Source organism: Astatotilapia calliptera, chromosome 19 (genome assembly GCF_964374335.1).
Source record: "Astatotilapia calliptera chromosome 19, fAstCal68.1, whole genome shotgun sequence".
In the NCBI taxonomy this organism is placed as follows: Eukaryota; Metazoa; Chordata; class Actinopteri; order Cichliformes; family Cichlidae; genus Astatotilapia; species Astatotilapia calliptera.
Genome location: NC_137440.1, coordinates 7136123 through 7151976, shown reverse-complemented (window position 1 = coordinate 7151976; position 15854 = coordinate 7136123). Strand labels below are relative to the sequence as shown.

General features: G+C 40.8%; 2 protein-coding genes across 7 annotated transcripts in view; both read left to right on the top strand.

Annotated features, from left to right (window-relative positions):
* Positions 1-2380: 2380 nt before the first annotated feature.
* Positions 2381-8612, top strand: cdca4 (cell division cycle associated 4). 4 transcript variants are annotated; one of them, XM_026152450.2, is made up of 3 exons: positions 2381-2562; positions 5525-5662; positions 5998-8612. In XM_026152450.2, exon 3 carries the CDS (start codon positions 6007-6009, stop codon positions 6928-6930), a length of 924 nt encoding a protein of 307 aa, XP_026008235.1. In that variant the 5' UTR covers positions 2381-2562; positions 5525-5662; positions 5998-6006; the 3' UTR covers positions 6931-8612. The 4 variants fall into 4 exon arrangements, with proteins under 4 accessions (XP_026008235.1, XP_080150066.1, XP_026008234.1 ...); XM_080293940.1 differs by having other exon boundaries at positions 5522-5662; XM_026152449.2 differs by lacking the exon at positions 5525-5662 and having other exon boundaries at positions 2384-2562.
* Positions 8613-10405: 1793 nt separating this feature from the next.
* The window catches only part of LOC113012418 (cell division cycle-associated protein 4-like), an 8199-nt gene continuing 2750 nt past the window's right edge, over positions 10406-15854 (top strand). The window contains exons 1-3 of one of the 3 annotated variants that reach the window (XM_026152623.2): positions 10416-10544; positions 12605-12718; positions 14881-15854. The exon at positions 14881-15854 is cut by the window's right edge and continues 2750 nt beyond it. In XM_026152623.2, coding sequence (XP_026008408.1) covers positions 14885-15691 — 807 coding nt within the window. In that variant the 5' untranslated portion in view covers positions 10416-10544; positions 12605-12718; positions 14881-14884 and the 3' untranslated portion in view covers positions 15692-15854. Of the gene's footprint in view, positions 10545-12604; positions 12719-13727; positions 13917-14880 lie in introns of those variants that run through there. The other 2 variants (XM_026152625.2, XM_026152622.2) reach the window with 2 other exon arrangements.

Below are 15854 nucleotides of genomic sequence, written 5' to 3'. Positions count from 1 at the left end.
GCTTAGATGGATTTTGTTTGTTTGACTTGTTGAAAACAGAGCATGCAGTGACTCAACAAGTATATACCTTTTTTGCCATGTATTAAGTGTAAAACTATGGTTTCTGTTATTTTACTATCTAAATCAGTTGACACCATTTGAACTTTATTCAAAGGCTTTATTCAAATTTGACTCATAATGGACCAGTGCCATTCAAAATAAAGCAGAGTAACTGTTCGGGGTTGAGCAAAATGATTTTATTATTGCGGTCTCAACAGACATAACATGTATAAACCATGTTTACACCTCACTGGGTAAGATCCACGCACTATTACCCAAAATGTGGTGTGTTAGTTCTGACCACAACTACCAGAGGCTCAGTCTGCATGTGTGGCAGTGTTTTTAAACCCAGTCATGTTACTGACCCGCTGCCAACAAACCTAATTAGTATAGAGAGATGTTCCACCAGGTGCCTTTAGTTTTCAGTGGCATCAAATTAAAAAAGAAGAATTATTTCATTTAAAAATAAATAAATAAATACAGTACTGTGCAACAGTATTGAGTCACCCCTCATTTCACTTCCAAGAAGCCAGACATTCTTGTTATTTTCATAAACTGGTCTTGAGCAATAGTTCTTCTGACTTTCTGAAGCAAATTCTTCTTTCATTTTCAGTCCGCTCCTTGTTCCTGACTACTTTCAGAAGAATGTTTTATTCCTTGTTAAGGTGCTTAACACCTGACTTATTATTTGACAAGAAAACCGACAATTCAAACATATAAACCCATCTAACTGATGGGCTCAGCCACTGTTTTCTATACACATAACCAATTTTACATTGCAGCTTTAAGTGTAAAATGCCATAGTATCATACAGTATCACAGGCATTAAAAAAGCAGTTTTAGCTAAAAAGGTGGCATATCAAAGAAGTGACATTAAAATATTTGAGGAAACTAGACAAGTGGAATATGAAAACAAAAAAAGAAGTGTCAGATTGAAAGAAATGGGAAAAAATCAGCAAAGACATGACAAAGGACCTGAGAAACATATCTGGCACTTTACTTGATCCATCTAAAGTTTGCCAAAGCCTCATCAGAAACGGTCTCAATGGTAGGGTGACAATCATGAAGCCATTCTTAAGGAAGGAAACAGGAAGAAAGGGCTATGAGGGTATGACAATTTACAGAATAATTGAAAATCGGTGGCAACGCACTGTGGAACACTATCAGTGCTGGATTGGCCTTCCCAGAGCCTGGACCTCAACATTGTTGAAGCAGTGTGGGATCATCTTTACAGGAAACAGAACGACAGGCAGCCAAAGAAGAGCTTTGAGTGTCCTTGAAGAAGCCTGGAGAACTATTCCTGATTATTCCCATTCCTACTTAATGAAATCACAAGAAAGTTTGCCTAAGAGATTTTAGGCTGTGCTGAAGAATAAAAGTGGTCTTACCAAATATTGACTTCTAAGTTTATTAGGATTGTGCACATTCAGTTTTTGTTGTATGAGCTATATTTGTATTTGCACAATTTTCAATAACTCATGTCACCTATTTCCCATTTCCCTAACAAAATATAAAGAAATTAGGAGTGGTTAAAGACTATTTTTTAATATTATATAAATAGAATAATCGGTTTCTTGTTACAATTTTCTATTAAGCATTTTCTATTTTTATTATTTATTAATAAACTGGGTTGCGTTTTGATATTTGTGTCAGTGTAGAACTGTAGTATTACTGGAGGTTGAATCCACAGTGTAAGTGCTCATAATTCATACAGTGAGTAAAAAGGTTATAAGATAATTAACAAAGTACAAACACAGAAAAATGATGTTTTGCTAAACAATATTGCATTCTCTTGTAGGGATTTCGTTCTAATTTATGTTTGTTTGAATAAGTATTTTGTCATTTTACCTCTTAAAGTATTAAACTAATTCAGTTAAACAACTTAAGATCATATATGATTTCTAACTTCCTGCACAATAAAAGCCAAAAGGTTTGTCGCCAGCCAGCCTTTTATATGTTTCAGTAAACTGGTAGTTGCAACTGTCAGTTAAAGACAGTGAAATCAGAAGTAAAATAATTCGCTATAAACAAAAGGCATAACACCTAAATGTCGCGATAACCTCATACATACTAGTTACTAGGCACGTATCGGAGTAAATTCGTGTTTCTTAGTCACTTTCCATGACTGGGTATAATTCCCCTCACCACAGATTGTTTTTCTTGTTAAAAAGGCCAGCGGTAAACGCAGCGTCAATACACAAAGAGTAACCAGAACATCATCAGATCTTCTACATCTTGTTCTTGAAGCCAGCATCGGGCTTTGGCTTGTTTGTTGAAGCATTAGTAGGAGAGAAAAGCAGGGAGAAATCATTAGAGAGGAATCCCAGGCATATGGCTGGCTTTTGTCGGCTCCCCTCCCCCTCCCTTCCTTCCCCTCCTGTCGTCCGCTCCGCAGCAGCAGCAGGACAGAGGTAGTTCAGTTTTTGAAGCCGTGGCATGAATGATCTCATCTGAACCTGATCTCCGCTTTCTCTGCTGTCGATCCTATGACCGAGACGGGATTTAAATTAACACAAACACGAGGTGAGTACGGCTACTGAAGCACCCGACGATAGTGTTTTTAACCAGCCACCCGGGTGACCGTGTGTTGTTTTTGGGGAACTTAACAGCCCCGCCGTGGCGAAAACTCTTGTTTTTGGCTAGAAAGGAGGAAGGACCGCGGACTGTGGGTGGGTGGGCGCTTTTAGCTAATTAGCTTTACGTTCGCTAGCATTCGTTTTATGTAAGAGGAAGTTTCCAAACGAATGCCGAGGGTTTTGTGCCTCCTTGGAGGCATTTTTTTTTTTTCACGGAACATTTTATGCTAGCTAGCGGCAACCCAGAAGTGTAAATTCCGTCTGTAGCATAGCCGGCCGGCTAACTGTTAGCTACTAGCGCAAAATGGCCTCATTGTCGCTCGGTAGCTCTGATGCTGAAAAGACAAAAGCATGCGGTAGTCACGGCCAGAAGCTCTCCGTCGCTTTTTACAGCTATTCTAGCGGTTTTAATTTGGCGACTGGCAGTGGTAGCACTATGTATTTGAGGGGGAAGTGGGAAAAATGTAAGCAGTGCTTTTTAAAAATGTGTTTATTCATTTAGTACGGCAGGCTGTGAAAGTGGTGGGGGATGGGCCATGCTAAGAACCATTGACGTAAAACGGGGCTGAATTTTGTTTGGCTTCTGCTTCCTAGCAAAGTAGAAAACACTTAGTTTAGTGAATGTATTTAAACTGTTTTAAATCCAGTTTAGTGACACTGTCTGTCTGACGTAAATACAACTGTAATGTCAGCATCAGAATAAAGTACTGATTTACACGAGGTGATTGTCTCCCCCCCCCCCGCACTTATTTCCTGATATGTGAGAAGTTTTTGAACACCACATATGTCAGCATTTTTGTGAAATCGTGTTAAAAAATGTGCGACTAAGTTTAATACATCAACATTAATGTGCAGGTGTAAATAAATACTATTTAACTGAGTATGAGCTCGATATCAGTCATTAAAATTAAGCGTCTGTAGCAGATCACTTTGGGTTTTAAAATCAATACATTCTTATTGGTAAAGTAAGTAAATCTTTTTTAAAAATGTTCACTTGCAGATCGAGATGTTATTATCAGGAGTTTGGTTGTTATTTAGTGCTCATGTTAGGTTATCTGTCAATATTATCTTGATTCAAAGTGTTTTAAGTGGTTAAAATGTAAGAACATTTAGGGAATTGATTGTATGAGATTGTAGTTGTTTACATGTCCCACAGTGGAAAAACACAACGCACTGTGTATGTTGCCTGCTACAGATGACTGATCAGACTGGTTAGGACATAACTCGCTTTCAGTCTTATTTTATATATGACCTATATATGAATGGCTGTTTTTCTTATTGTTTTCAGGAATGTAATTCTAATTTCAGAGTAGAATCCTTAAGCTTTAAAAATGCTAAACTATAGGGTGTTCGAAAACAATTATCAGTATAAATGTTAAAAAAAAAAAAAGTTGTCATGTCCAAAACTGTTTTCTCTTCTGTGTGCAGTGATCCGTCTCTCAGGTTGTAGTTCTTCCTGTTTCTATTTAATGTCTTTTTTTTTCCTTTTATTTTTCTACTTTTTTTTTTTTCTTTAAGGAGGTAGTTCTCTCTAGTGTCTCTTATTTAACAGGGGCCAGTATTATTGCACCACATAAGAAGACAACATACGTCCGTAATCGTTTTCTCACCCTTTTCATTTTAGATCTCCGGGTATCTTCATAAATTACCTTTTCCCCCCTTTATTCTGTCCACTGTCAGGAAATGTTATTCTATGATTACGAGGACTCAAAGACCTCCAGGCTCCCAAGCCTTTAATTGTACTTACGAGCCACTTCTCTTTATTTTTTCCTTTTGGCATGGATTGTAACTTTTTGAAAATGTGGTGATCTGATTGATCAGCAATTTAGATGTATACTTTTCTATTAAATGTGAACTCACAAGGTTGTTTTTTTACTAGTTTTTGTCAGTATGCTATTGCACAACACCCCTGACTACACACTGTGTCAATGTTAAAATATGTAATTTGCACAGATTATGGGCCTTAGTTTGGCCTGGCATCCTAAAATAAAAATGATAATTTGGTGTAGAGATGATTTATGACAGTAACAGCAGTGTCTTGGGCATGGTAGTTTCTTTTTGATTCCTAGTTCCTGAAAAACAGGAAATTTCTGTAAAGTGATCCAACCCTCTCTGTGAATTGTGCCCTGTGAATCCTAACGCTAAACATGAATCAGTGTTGTTTTTCATTGTACTGATTTTTAAAATTTTGTGTTTTCTTTTTTTCCCTTTTAAAAAAAAAATGTATATCACAAATAGAAATTTGAAGCAACTGGAATCATTGACCCAAATGCCCTGCCCACAGGTTTAACACAGAGGAGACAGCCGGACACTGCGCATACTGTTTTTCTGTCTGATGGAAAATTAAATGCCACAGGCTGCTGTTTGGAGCTCAGTCTCCTATTCACTTGCATCCCATTTATTTTTGGGAGTCAGAGGGGCCTTTAACATTAGCGGGAGTATTGTTTTGTTCCTGTAAGACATGTGTGTGTTGAAGTGGTATTTAATGAGGAAGTTGACTGTGCTTTTCTTCCCCTCCTCAGTGAAGAGAAAGTGAAAATCTTGTTCTGCTAGTTTTTGAAGCGTCGCGTGCGTAGACCTGGAAACCTGATATCCCTTGTAAATATTAGTGGCTCATGGTGGTACATTGTACTGTGAATTGTAAATGCTGTTACTTTCCATATCCTTGTCACTTTTACCCCCTTGAAAGCACCCTTATTGATTAGGATATCTTTTTGATTTTCTTGATCACAGGTGGCAGTGGGGGAAAGAAAATAAATGCACTAATTAACTTGAGTGCTGTTTTTGTTTTCTGACAGAGGTCTCTGTAGTCTGTGCTTACTTTGATGCAGTGTCCGCATTTAGTCGGTAACCATGCTATTTTCGGTGGCTCAGTGGTCTGTTAAAAGTGTGGTTGTTCCGCCCAGCAGGAGTCTTGCCTCAGACTGGCCTAAAATGGGCAGAAATGGTGCTGAACAAAAGCTGCTTGTCGCTCGTACAAAAGTACTTGAAGCGTTGCAGCCGGGACCAAGCTGCATTGCTATTGCCTGTGCCTCTCAACAGGAAAGGTATAGCAAACTTTAAGAAAAAAACTACAACAATTATTTGTTTACTGTAGAGTAAGCCTGTAGTTTATTTGTAAAGTCACAGCTGCAGTTCAGCAGATTGTAGCCCTAGCTCCCTCATGTCCACACAAATGTTACACCACATAGCCTCATGACATCACACATTTACATAATTAATTACATGGCACTTAATCTTTTTAACTATTTTAGCTAGTGACATTGACAGCAGTACACATTTTGTGTTTGTCTGTGTGGCACATTTCTTAATATTTAAGCAAGTGGTGCCATTGTGTTTCTCACTGATTTTTTTCTTTTTTGTCTCCTCGCCTTCACAAAAGAGAGACAACATGTTCCCGAAGGGCACCAAGCGCAAGTTCTCAGACTCTGGGGAGGAGGCCGTCTCCAGTGGCGACCAGGGCCCCGCAGCTCCTTCGGCGGCAGCTCGGATGCTGTCTTCGTCGTACAGTCTGCAGCGGCAGTCGCTGCTTGACATGTCGCTCATCAAGCTGCAACTTTGTCATATGCTGGTAGAGCCAAACCTTTGCCGTTCAGTTCTAATTGCTAACACAGTGCGGCAGATCCAGGAGGAAATGACCCAGGATGGCACCTGGCAGATAATGACGCAGGCCCTCGCAGCCGCCCAGTGTCCCACCGACCGCCTGGTGGCCACTGAAGTGCTGTGCCGACAGACTGATCCAGCAGCCCAGGCAGGGCAGAGCCCAAAGCCTTACGCAGTGGTCGGTGTGGAGGAAGGCTACCACTCTGAAGAGGTGGTCATGGAGGGAGATGTGGAGACGGATGTCACCATGTCTACTTTGTCACCCGTCTCCCCTCAGCTGTCCTCGGCTTCTTACCTCGCAGGTCCCTTTGGCATGGGGCCCTGCTGGGAGGAGGAAGAGGAAGACGGTGAGTGCGAGGAGGAAGAAGAAGAGGAGGACAGCGAGGAGTGCGTATCAGAGGGAGAGGAGGGAGACGGGGACCACCTAAGTGCAGACTCCAGGACAGGGGAGCAGGTTTTTGGGACTTTTGAGATCAAGCACCCAGCGCCGCCCCCTGACCCTGCGCTCGAGGAACTGTTTTCAGACGTGGACCCGTCTTACTATGACCTCGATACGGTGCTGACAGGCATGCAGAGCGCCCCGAAAATGGGGCCTTACGATCTGCTCGATAGCCTGTCCTCTCATGGGCCCACGGCCCTGAGCTCCAGCTCAAGCTGCAGGTCAGACCTGAACGAACTGGACCACATCATGGAGATCATAGTGGGATCCTGAAACTCTGAACATTCCTCTGGTCTGTACTGATGCCACAGACTCTTTCCAGACTATGCACAGTACACGTGTGTGTTCTGTATGTGGTATTGTTACACATAGAGATTGTTGGATGTTTTGGATCAAGATGGGAAATTAACAGCAAGCCAAGTAGATTTGAGGATGGGGGTATTAGAGATGTAGTTAGTCTCCTGTAACAGCCACTTGGGCAGGTTAACATCTGCTGTTGTGACTTTTTGTATAAAAAATAAAATGTAATTGGCAGTTACAATTGTGATGGTAAAATTAACAAATCTGGGGATTTAAAAGCTATGCTGGTGAGTTGGCAAAGCAGTTAGTTTCCCACTTTGGTTCTGAAATCCAAAACTCAACAATATCTGTGAGAAGGCAAAGATAATTACCTTATAACTACCATGATGCATTCTTATTTAGGTGTTTATGTCCGTCATTCACTCTGTCATGCTAGCTCCTTCTGGCCGTATTCTCTGCCATTTCATCAGTTCTATTTATTGTTACATGGACTGAGAAACAATTCCTCACACTACATGCATCAAAAACCAGAACAAATTGTAAATCCAAATCTATAAATCAATGCATATTTTCCTAGAGATTTGAGCAATTATGAATGGAATTTATGTATATGTACGTATGTGTATATAGAAATATATTTTTTGCATTATACAGCTGGGGGATTTTGCAGGCATCATTTGATATTATTATTTTTCCCTCCCAAGCGGTTTTTAAGATTTTAATAGCCAGTCTCAAGACGGTGTCTTCCCATGGTTTGGTATAGTCGACTGTAACAGGTGTCAGGACTGGCATCGTCTCACTTTATAGGCGCTGTTCTTTCATTTTCTTAAAAGCTTTACGCAGAGCAGGAAAATTGCTGCCAGTCAACAAACAAGGAGCAAGAGTTGTCATTTCTGGTAAGTTTACAGTAGCCAGGAGACAAATGAAGTAATTTTCCTGCTCTGCTGTCATTATGGATCCAATATCAGTAATAAGCAGCTTTTTCCTCACGCATTTTGGAGAAACCCCGGGGTGATAACTGCATCGAGAAGCCATATTTCTTTCTCTCATTTGTTATTCCAAGTGAAGAATTCTGTGTGTTTAACCCATCTAATTTATTGTTGTTTTATTTATTGTATTTATTTTATCAAGGTACAGACATGCCATGTTGACCTATCAATTCAACCATGAGGCCCGATGAAATTGTATTTATCCAAATTGTGCCCTTCGTTTCCAATGCAGTACCTATTTATTCCTAAGTTTTCTTTTTAAGGACTATTAGTAATAACAACAACCGGGTTACTATTCAAATTACTATGCAGCTCTGTCATATGTGTTTCAAAATGACTGTATACAAATCAAATGTCCTTTAATTCCTTTATGCAAACAGTTGCCTTTCTCCTAAATATGTGGAAAATCAAATGCATTCTTCAAAATTGTTCCTTATCGTGATGAAGAGATTAACTCAGGCAAATAAAATGTATTGACTAAAATACAGTATTACGACACGCTTAATACCTTACCACAACACTCCTGAAGGATGTCACTCTGGTCTGAATGGGAGCTAGAACTTCAAAGACTAATTATCGTTGTAAAATGTATGCATTTTTTTATATTAAGACAAAAACATTGTAGCATCTTTGTAAATATTTTTTATAATAAAAGGTGCAACTATTGATTGTGTGTGCTTGTTTCCCTTATTTTACAACAGGACATGTTACTGTTTAACTCTTTAAAGCCGGTCGGAGCGGGCACGCTCCGTTTTGCGTAACTATTTTTAAATCCCCGTAGAACCGGAACCGCGTAAGCTAGCGCAATAATTTGTTTTGCATATGAAACCGGAGGAGTTGTACTTACATCTTATGCCATCAGCTTGTCCTAGGTCACGATTTCCTTCCACATATAGCTTTGCAAAAATTGCATAAAAAGCGCTTGCAGGAACAAAAACACAATATTCCAGAAACACGCTTTGCCGATCTGATCAGCTGTTTGTAACACTTCCTACATTTTTTGCAACTTTTTTGTATTTAAAGTTTTGAGGGATAAACCTCTTAAATTTCTCCAAGTAGAAGTATATGTAAAAAAACGATTTTCAATTTTTTTTGTAGTTTATTGCACTTTTTTTGCAATTTATGTAGTTACTGTGGACTTAATGCATACACATTATTAAAATTTGGGCTATAATGGTTGTATTGATGTATAGCAACTTGAAATGCTTCCAAAAATGGCACTACAGCAAGTAAAAATATAAAATAAGCTCTGGCGGACTTGGTTCTATGGTAGGTCTTAAAGGGTTAACTATTTGTCATGGTTTTTAAATGGATCTGAAAGAAGACTTGTGCTTCTCTGTTTCTGTTATATGAGCGCCACTGTAAAGGATGCATATTAAGTTTTGAATAATGAAAGCATATGTAAATAAGTAATTCCTGTGAGTGAAAAGCCTAGGCTCCAGACAGCATCATACTCATTTTTTTCCCCAGTCTTGGCTCTGCGTGATGTTACTGAGAGTGGACATCTTTTTAATATCTTCGGCTTAAAACTGTGTAAGCACTGAGGCCCCACTCACCTCCGCTCCATGACACGGTGAGTTATCCAGTTGGAAGAAACTAGATGTGGTCGTTAAGAGACGGCCATGGACAGCAACCACACTCAGGTAAGCTGTGGTGTTTAGACTACGCCAAGTTGGTATTAAAATGCCCAAACTGGGCTAAACCACCAGCCTTTTTCCAATCCATTTCCACCCAGAGAACTAATGCTCGCTGGATATTTTTTCCTTATCGGACTATTCTCTGTAAATACATTCAAAGCAGTTCAATTCTATTTTATTTATACAGCGCCAAATCACAACAACAGTTGCCTCAAGGCGCTTTATATTTTAAGGTAGACCCTACAATAATACATACAGCGATAAACCCAACAATCATATGACCTCCTATGAACAAGCACTTTGGCAACAGTGGGAAGGAAAAACTCCCTTTTACAGGAAGAAACCGCCTGACAGGACCAGGCTCAGGGAGGGGCGGGGCATGTGACAGGGGAGAGAAAAGGAAGACAGGCTAAAAGACATGCTGTGGAAGAGAGCCAGAGTTTAATAATAAGTATGATTCAATGCAGAGGTCTACTAACACATAGTGAGTGATAAAGGTGACTGAAGAAGAAATACTCAATGCATCATGGGAATCCCCCAGCAGTCTATGCATATTGCAGCATAACTATTGGAGGATTCAGGGTCATTTAAACCATAAATACATGTTCATAGTAATTTAAATCACCTTTTATCTCCATCCGGATGTTCAGTTGAAGTTCAGCAGCTCGTCTTGACAACGTCTACATGCCTAAACTGTTGCAACGTGATTGGCTGATGAGATATTTAAATTATTAAGGAGCTGAAGAGTTGTAGCTAACGAAGCTGCTGGTCTTGGCATATCTCCAAATCACAAGGGTAGCTTTTCAGAAGCTGAGCATTTAAGTTCTATGGGGTCTTTTATTTTGAAGGCTGGCTGGATTCTCTATACTATCCCTGCCCTTCTCATCTGTTCTGTGCAGGTCCACATGGTTACAGCTTAAAACAAACAAACAAAAAGCTCTGGGGCGTGTCTGGTGGAATGGTAAGCATTTCTTGAGTATTTTATATCCGTGTATTCTTGGGGTGAGAATTGAAGGGGCAGCCAATCAGAAGTTGGTTTTCACTATATCAGCGCTGGCACATACAGAAACTGTAAAAGTTTTCAGTTTATTAGGAACAGCTGGTTAAAACTAACAGTCTAATGAAACTATCCTGCAAGAACTACCTGTAAAGGTTTAGTTTTTGCTGAACTGAGACAGGTGCTGATTCATCATTGTTTCGCAAGAATTCTGAAGACCACACTTTGAGGTGCTGTTGACCTGTGTTGCAGTTAACAGCTGTTTAGTTAATCTATCCGTATTTACCTGTTAACAAGTAAAGTGGAAACACGCTATAAATCAATGCTTAAATTTAAATGGAGTTGTACTGATATAGAGCTTTCCTAATGACACTTCTCTATACACACTTCTTGGTCATTTCGAAATCTAGAGGTGCACCTGTGGTGTGTGCAAAAACACACGCCACAGGTGCTCAAAATCATGCTCAAATCATGCATGATTCATTCAGTGCTCTTCCACGTGTGACCTGCTAAAAGACGCCTTGAAGGAGTTTTCAGTTGAGTCTGTATATGTTCCCTCAAATACAGGATTTTTTTTAATGACACTAAAATAGAATTAGATGTTTTGCAGCTGCAGTCTGGCCGCAGAGAGACCTTTGTTCTCACGTGCTGTCACATGACGATATTGGACCGTGAGATCCTGCGTTAGATATGTGGAGAGAGTTGCAGTGGTTTCAACATAACAGCACCATTGTGTGTTCGAAACGCAACTTGGAGCAAACCTGTTCAGAGTCGAGCCACATTTTGTCCTTTTCAAAACGTGAGCTTTTTCATATTCAGAAAACTGCATATTCACAAATCTGAAGGAAGTTTTGTCTGATCCTGACAAAAGCAATTTCTTCATAAAATTATAGCTTACTTTGCAAGCTGGACTGTCGCCTGGAATTGGTTAGCTTATAGTTAAAGATTAATGGCCTCTCAGTGAGTCAGCAAAAAGGCAGCCTAAGGGGAAAAAATCCAGTCATCGGTGAAAGAGGCTCGAGTGTCTTAAAAAGCAGCAAAAGAGGGGAAAAAATAAATAAATGTGAAGCAGAAAATCTGAGCTGTTTCAGAAATGCTCTCATAAAGTTAACATCATGTGATGTTAAGAGAGCAGGTCTGAAAGATGCTACTCTGACCTTTATTATAAATACACAGCACCATGCTTAAAGTACATGTGCCTTCTGCTGTCACAGGGCAACACTTCCTTTAAAAAACGTGTGCAGTAGTGAGCTTTAGTCCACCCCTCCCACGCTGCTTTCAGGTTCCTCTCTTAATCTAGATAACCGTTGATTACACATTCAGCTTAAAAGAGTAAAGTGTACATCGGTGTTCGAGTAAAAGATGAAATACTATGAAATCTTGGTTCTGTTTTATATAGCTGCTTTTTCTTCTTTACTAATATATCTTTTAAGCGCGCAAATGTACGATTTCAATTTTAAAAAAAAGACAAAACTATGGGGCTGATGAGAATGAAAGAAAGAAACAAGATGAGGAAACAAGCGTGACTGATTTAGAAGGAAGAGATATAAGGTGGAATAAGACCTTCCTTATTTGGTATTTGCCTTTCCTGTCTCTCTGGTCATGTCCTTCCCGTTCCGTTCTGAGTCATCTTGTCCCTTTAAAATGCTGCGTTCAGGTACGCAATAAAGCAACCTGGGGCTTCTAGATATTTCCAGCACGGATGCACTGGTGTCTGTTTGGTAAAACTGTGTTGATTAAATGTTGTTAAAAGAAATGTTCACTTCTTTGTTAGATGTAAATTCATGGGAGAACTTTATGAATCAATGTCTGAACATTTGTGGCATCTAAAAGAGAAAGAATTGTCCATAAAATAGCATAATGTTTGGCACCTTTAATGTCCTCTTACTTCACATTATGCGGTAGGACGCCACAACACTAATGCTGAAAGTACTCATAAGTTACTTTGAGTAGAGGCAACAGGTATATTGCTGATTTGCCAATAATCTAGTCTGAGTATTATTGACACTTTTTTTCTTTTATAGAGACACAGTGCTGTTCCAAAGCTCTACTGTAGAATTTTGCTTGTCACCATCTTGGTTTTTGGGAACCAGAATCGGCCCAGAGGAGAGACTGGTGGATCTGAAACTGAATATTAAGTAGGTCACGTGTTGCAGAAACAAAAACAGACCACATGTATGTTAGTTAAATTTAGCCTTGAATCAAACTTTCACTTAATAGTTGCTATTACATTAATGTATGCCTTAAAACCAGGACCTAAAACCTGGGTAATGCAAGTAACTAGACTCGTGGAGTAAAAGTAGTTTTGACAATATGAAAAAATAATGGATGGTACAGAAAAAAGGTGACTTCTTGGATTTTCTGTTAGTGCAACCAAATGCTGAACAGAATCCTTTCAGGTGACCTAAATAAACAAATAAGTAAAATAAAAGTTAGAATTAAAATTAATTAAAAACAACACAGTACCACAGATAAGCTTTGCCATTGCCATATCCTGACTAAATGCCATGGGCTATATGCATTGTGCTGTACTCAAGAGGACTGAAGACTAGCAGTAAACCCATTCTGAGTGATTACTGGGGTAATAAATCAACTGAGAAGTAGGGTCACTTTGTCACACACTTCTCAACAAGTCACTTCTTGCTTTATGTCAACAACTATAAAGTCAGTGCAAGAAAAATCGAGCTAAAGTAACACTACTTAAACTGGACAATATATATAACTGTACTTAAACAGAAAATTTATGCAGCTAGTTAATGCGTGAAAAAAAAAAATTAAAGTTCCAAAAATACGTCAAACGGAAAAAGACAAACAAGTTTAAAGGGTTAATACTTAAGTCCACCATGGTCAATAACAGCAGTGGTTACGCTCTATCAGTGGTTTCATATTTAAAAACATGCTCAGCTTTTATTATTTACCGCTTACTGGACAAAACAAGCCCATGTCCTGATAAATTCTTTTTCCACCGATCATAAAGGCCATTATCGCCGCTCACGTGTATTTCGTGTGCTTCGACATGATTTCCAACTGTTACGAGGTGTTCTTAAACGCAGCGCCAGATCGCTGTCGGAACAAACGACCGCACACTCGCTGCCCCGTGAGTGGCGGAGGCGGAGGTTTGATCGTCGGGTGAACGGACCAATCCCGTGCGCCGGTGAGCTCCCGTGCCCCTCCCCCCTCCTCCGCAGCTCCGCCGCCTTCCCCCAGCTGCTGCGAGCGGACAGTACATTCCTCACACTTCGGCCGTCTACAGCTCAGGAACGGGACACTGAAACGAAACCAGCCGAAGACTCGACGGATTCATACCTCCCATGACACTTCCCAAGGGCACGTGAGGTTGGTTTTTCTGTCGTCTTCATGTCATTCTCTTAAATTGAACTCAAGTTTGCCCTTTAAACTTGGTTCAAATTGGATCTTAACGTTCCCGCTGAAGTACGGGAACCGTCACGGGGTTAAGGGGTGTTCTCGGGGGTCCTGAGCTAAATAAGTAGTGTAGAGTGACCATATGATCGTAGTTAGCGATTTAAAAAGACTGATTTTTGCTAACATGTTTATTATCCGCGTATTTTACTTTGTTGAGGCTTCTACCGACATATTAAATTAGACCAAGCAGCTTTAATCTCTCCGACGAGGGTCAAACTCACCAAATGGGGCTTCGTGTGTCCTCTTTACTTTTGTAAAAGGATCAGAGAGAAAGTGATCCATGGCGCTACCCATCCCTGTATGGATGAGTAAAGTCTGTCAAGCCTGCTGGGGTGTCTAACCGTGAGTCATAGTTGGTAAAATGCGCTCTTTCAAATGTCTTAACTCAGGGGAGAAAAAAAAATCGACTATGTAAAGGTGCATAATATATTCAGTATCTGCAGCTTTATGCTTTATGTGTTTTCTCCTGATTTGAAAAGGCTCTGTGCCTGACAGTGTCTCTGAAACTAAGCATGCTCGCTTGCTTTGTGCTCTTACATAAATTGAATGCAAGGTTTATTGCCATGCCGCCAGATCAGAGATCCAAGCCCTAAAAAAATAAAATAAAGAAAGAATAGACACACCATCTCAGCAACTGCTGTCAAAGGTTTGTGTCTCATTTTCTTTCACTTCAACAGGAGGAAATGCTCCGATTGGTGACTTTAAAAAAGACAAATGTTTAAGACCAACAGTCAGTTCAAGCCCTGGGAAACTAGCCTCTCTACCTAATTTAGTTTTGCAGAACTATTTGTTGTGTTTTGCCATGTAAATGTAACTCTTCATTACACGTTGTACCTTATTGCAACCTAACAAATGGGCTCTTTATCCCCTGATGCAGGCCAATGTTGGGTCGAGGTGTGAAGCGGAAGTGGAGCTGCTTGGAGGAGCTGGAGGCTGAGGTGGTCGCGGAAGCCACTATTACGGAGGAAAAGGAGCAGAGTGGAAAGGATGGCCAGGAAGACGAGGCCGGGCTTCTGATTGACCCGTCCAAATCGGTCATGAGCCACCTGCAGCAGCGTCAGCGGGTGCTCGGCCTCTGCTTGGAGAAGCTCCAGCGTTATCAGGCGGGGATGGAGCTCAGCCTGCGCCGCTCCGTGCTGCTCATCAATACTCTCAGGCAGATTCAGGAGGAAATACGGAGTGACGGCGTGGGAACCTGCACCTCAGATTCACGTCTCAGCATCAGCGCCGTTCATGCAGATGACTCCTGTCTACTCAGGGACGATTTCAGAGAGGACGTGCCTGTTACGTGCCCTGGGTGTGCCGAAGGAGATGGGGAAAGCCTGTCTCTGTCTCCCCCACTGTCTCCCGAATTCCCCTCTCAGGAGGCAATTGACTTCCCCGACCAGCAGAAATCTCTGCCCGCTGCAGCCATCAGTACTTTCAGCGATGCAGTAAATGCCATGGGCTACCTCAGCGACCTCGCCCTGGATGATATCTTTGAGGACATTGACACATCGATGTATGAGACTTCAGATCTGCCGTCGGCCTGGGCGACAGGGTCTCTGTGGCCAGTCAGCGTGTCGCTATGGCCGGACGAGGACGTGAAATTACGTTCTTCCAGCCATTCCTCAACCGGGAGCCTCCAGTCTTGTCTCGTGGACCTGAATGACCTGGACCACATCATGGAGATCCTGGTAAAGTCCTGATCACCGAGATGAACTTCTGAACATTTCCTGTCTTTTTTTTAGGAGCTGCTCCGGCTGAATTAGGGCTGACAAACTCTTTCTGATGAACTTTTTTTTTCTTTTTCTTTTAACGGTCTATCTGATAGTTTGGCTGAAATTTTTTCTCAAGGTTGAGCCAGTTTAA

What these genes read in the sequence shown, in the direction of transcription:
- cdca4 (XM_026152450.2), top strand. Translation starts at nt 6,007, where the DNA reads ATGTTCCCGAAGGGCACCAAGCGCAAGTTCTCAGACTCTGGGGAGGAG.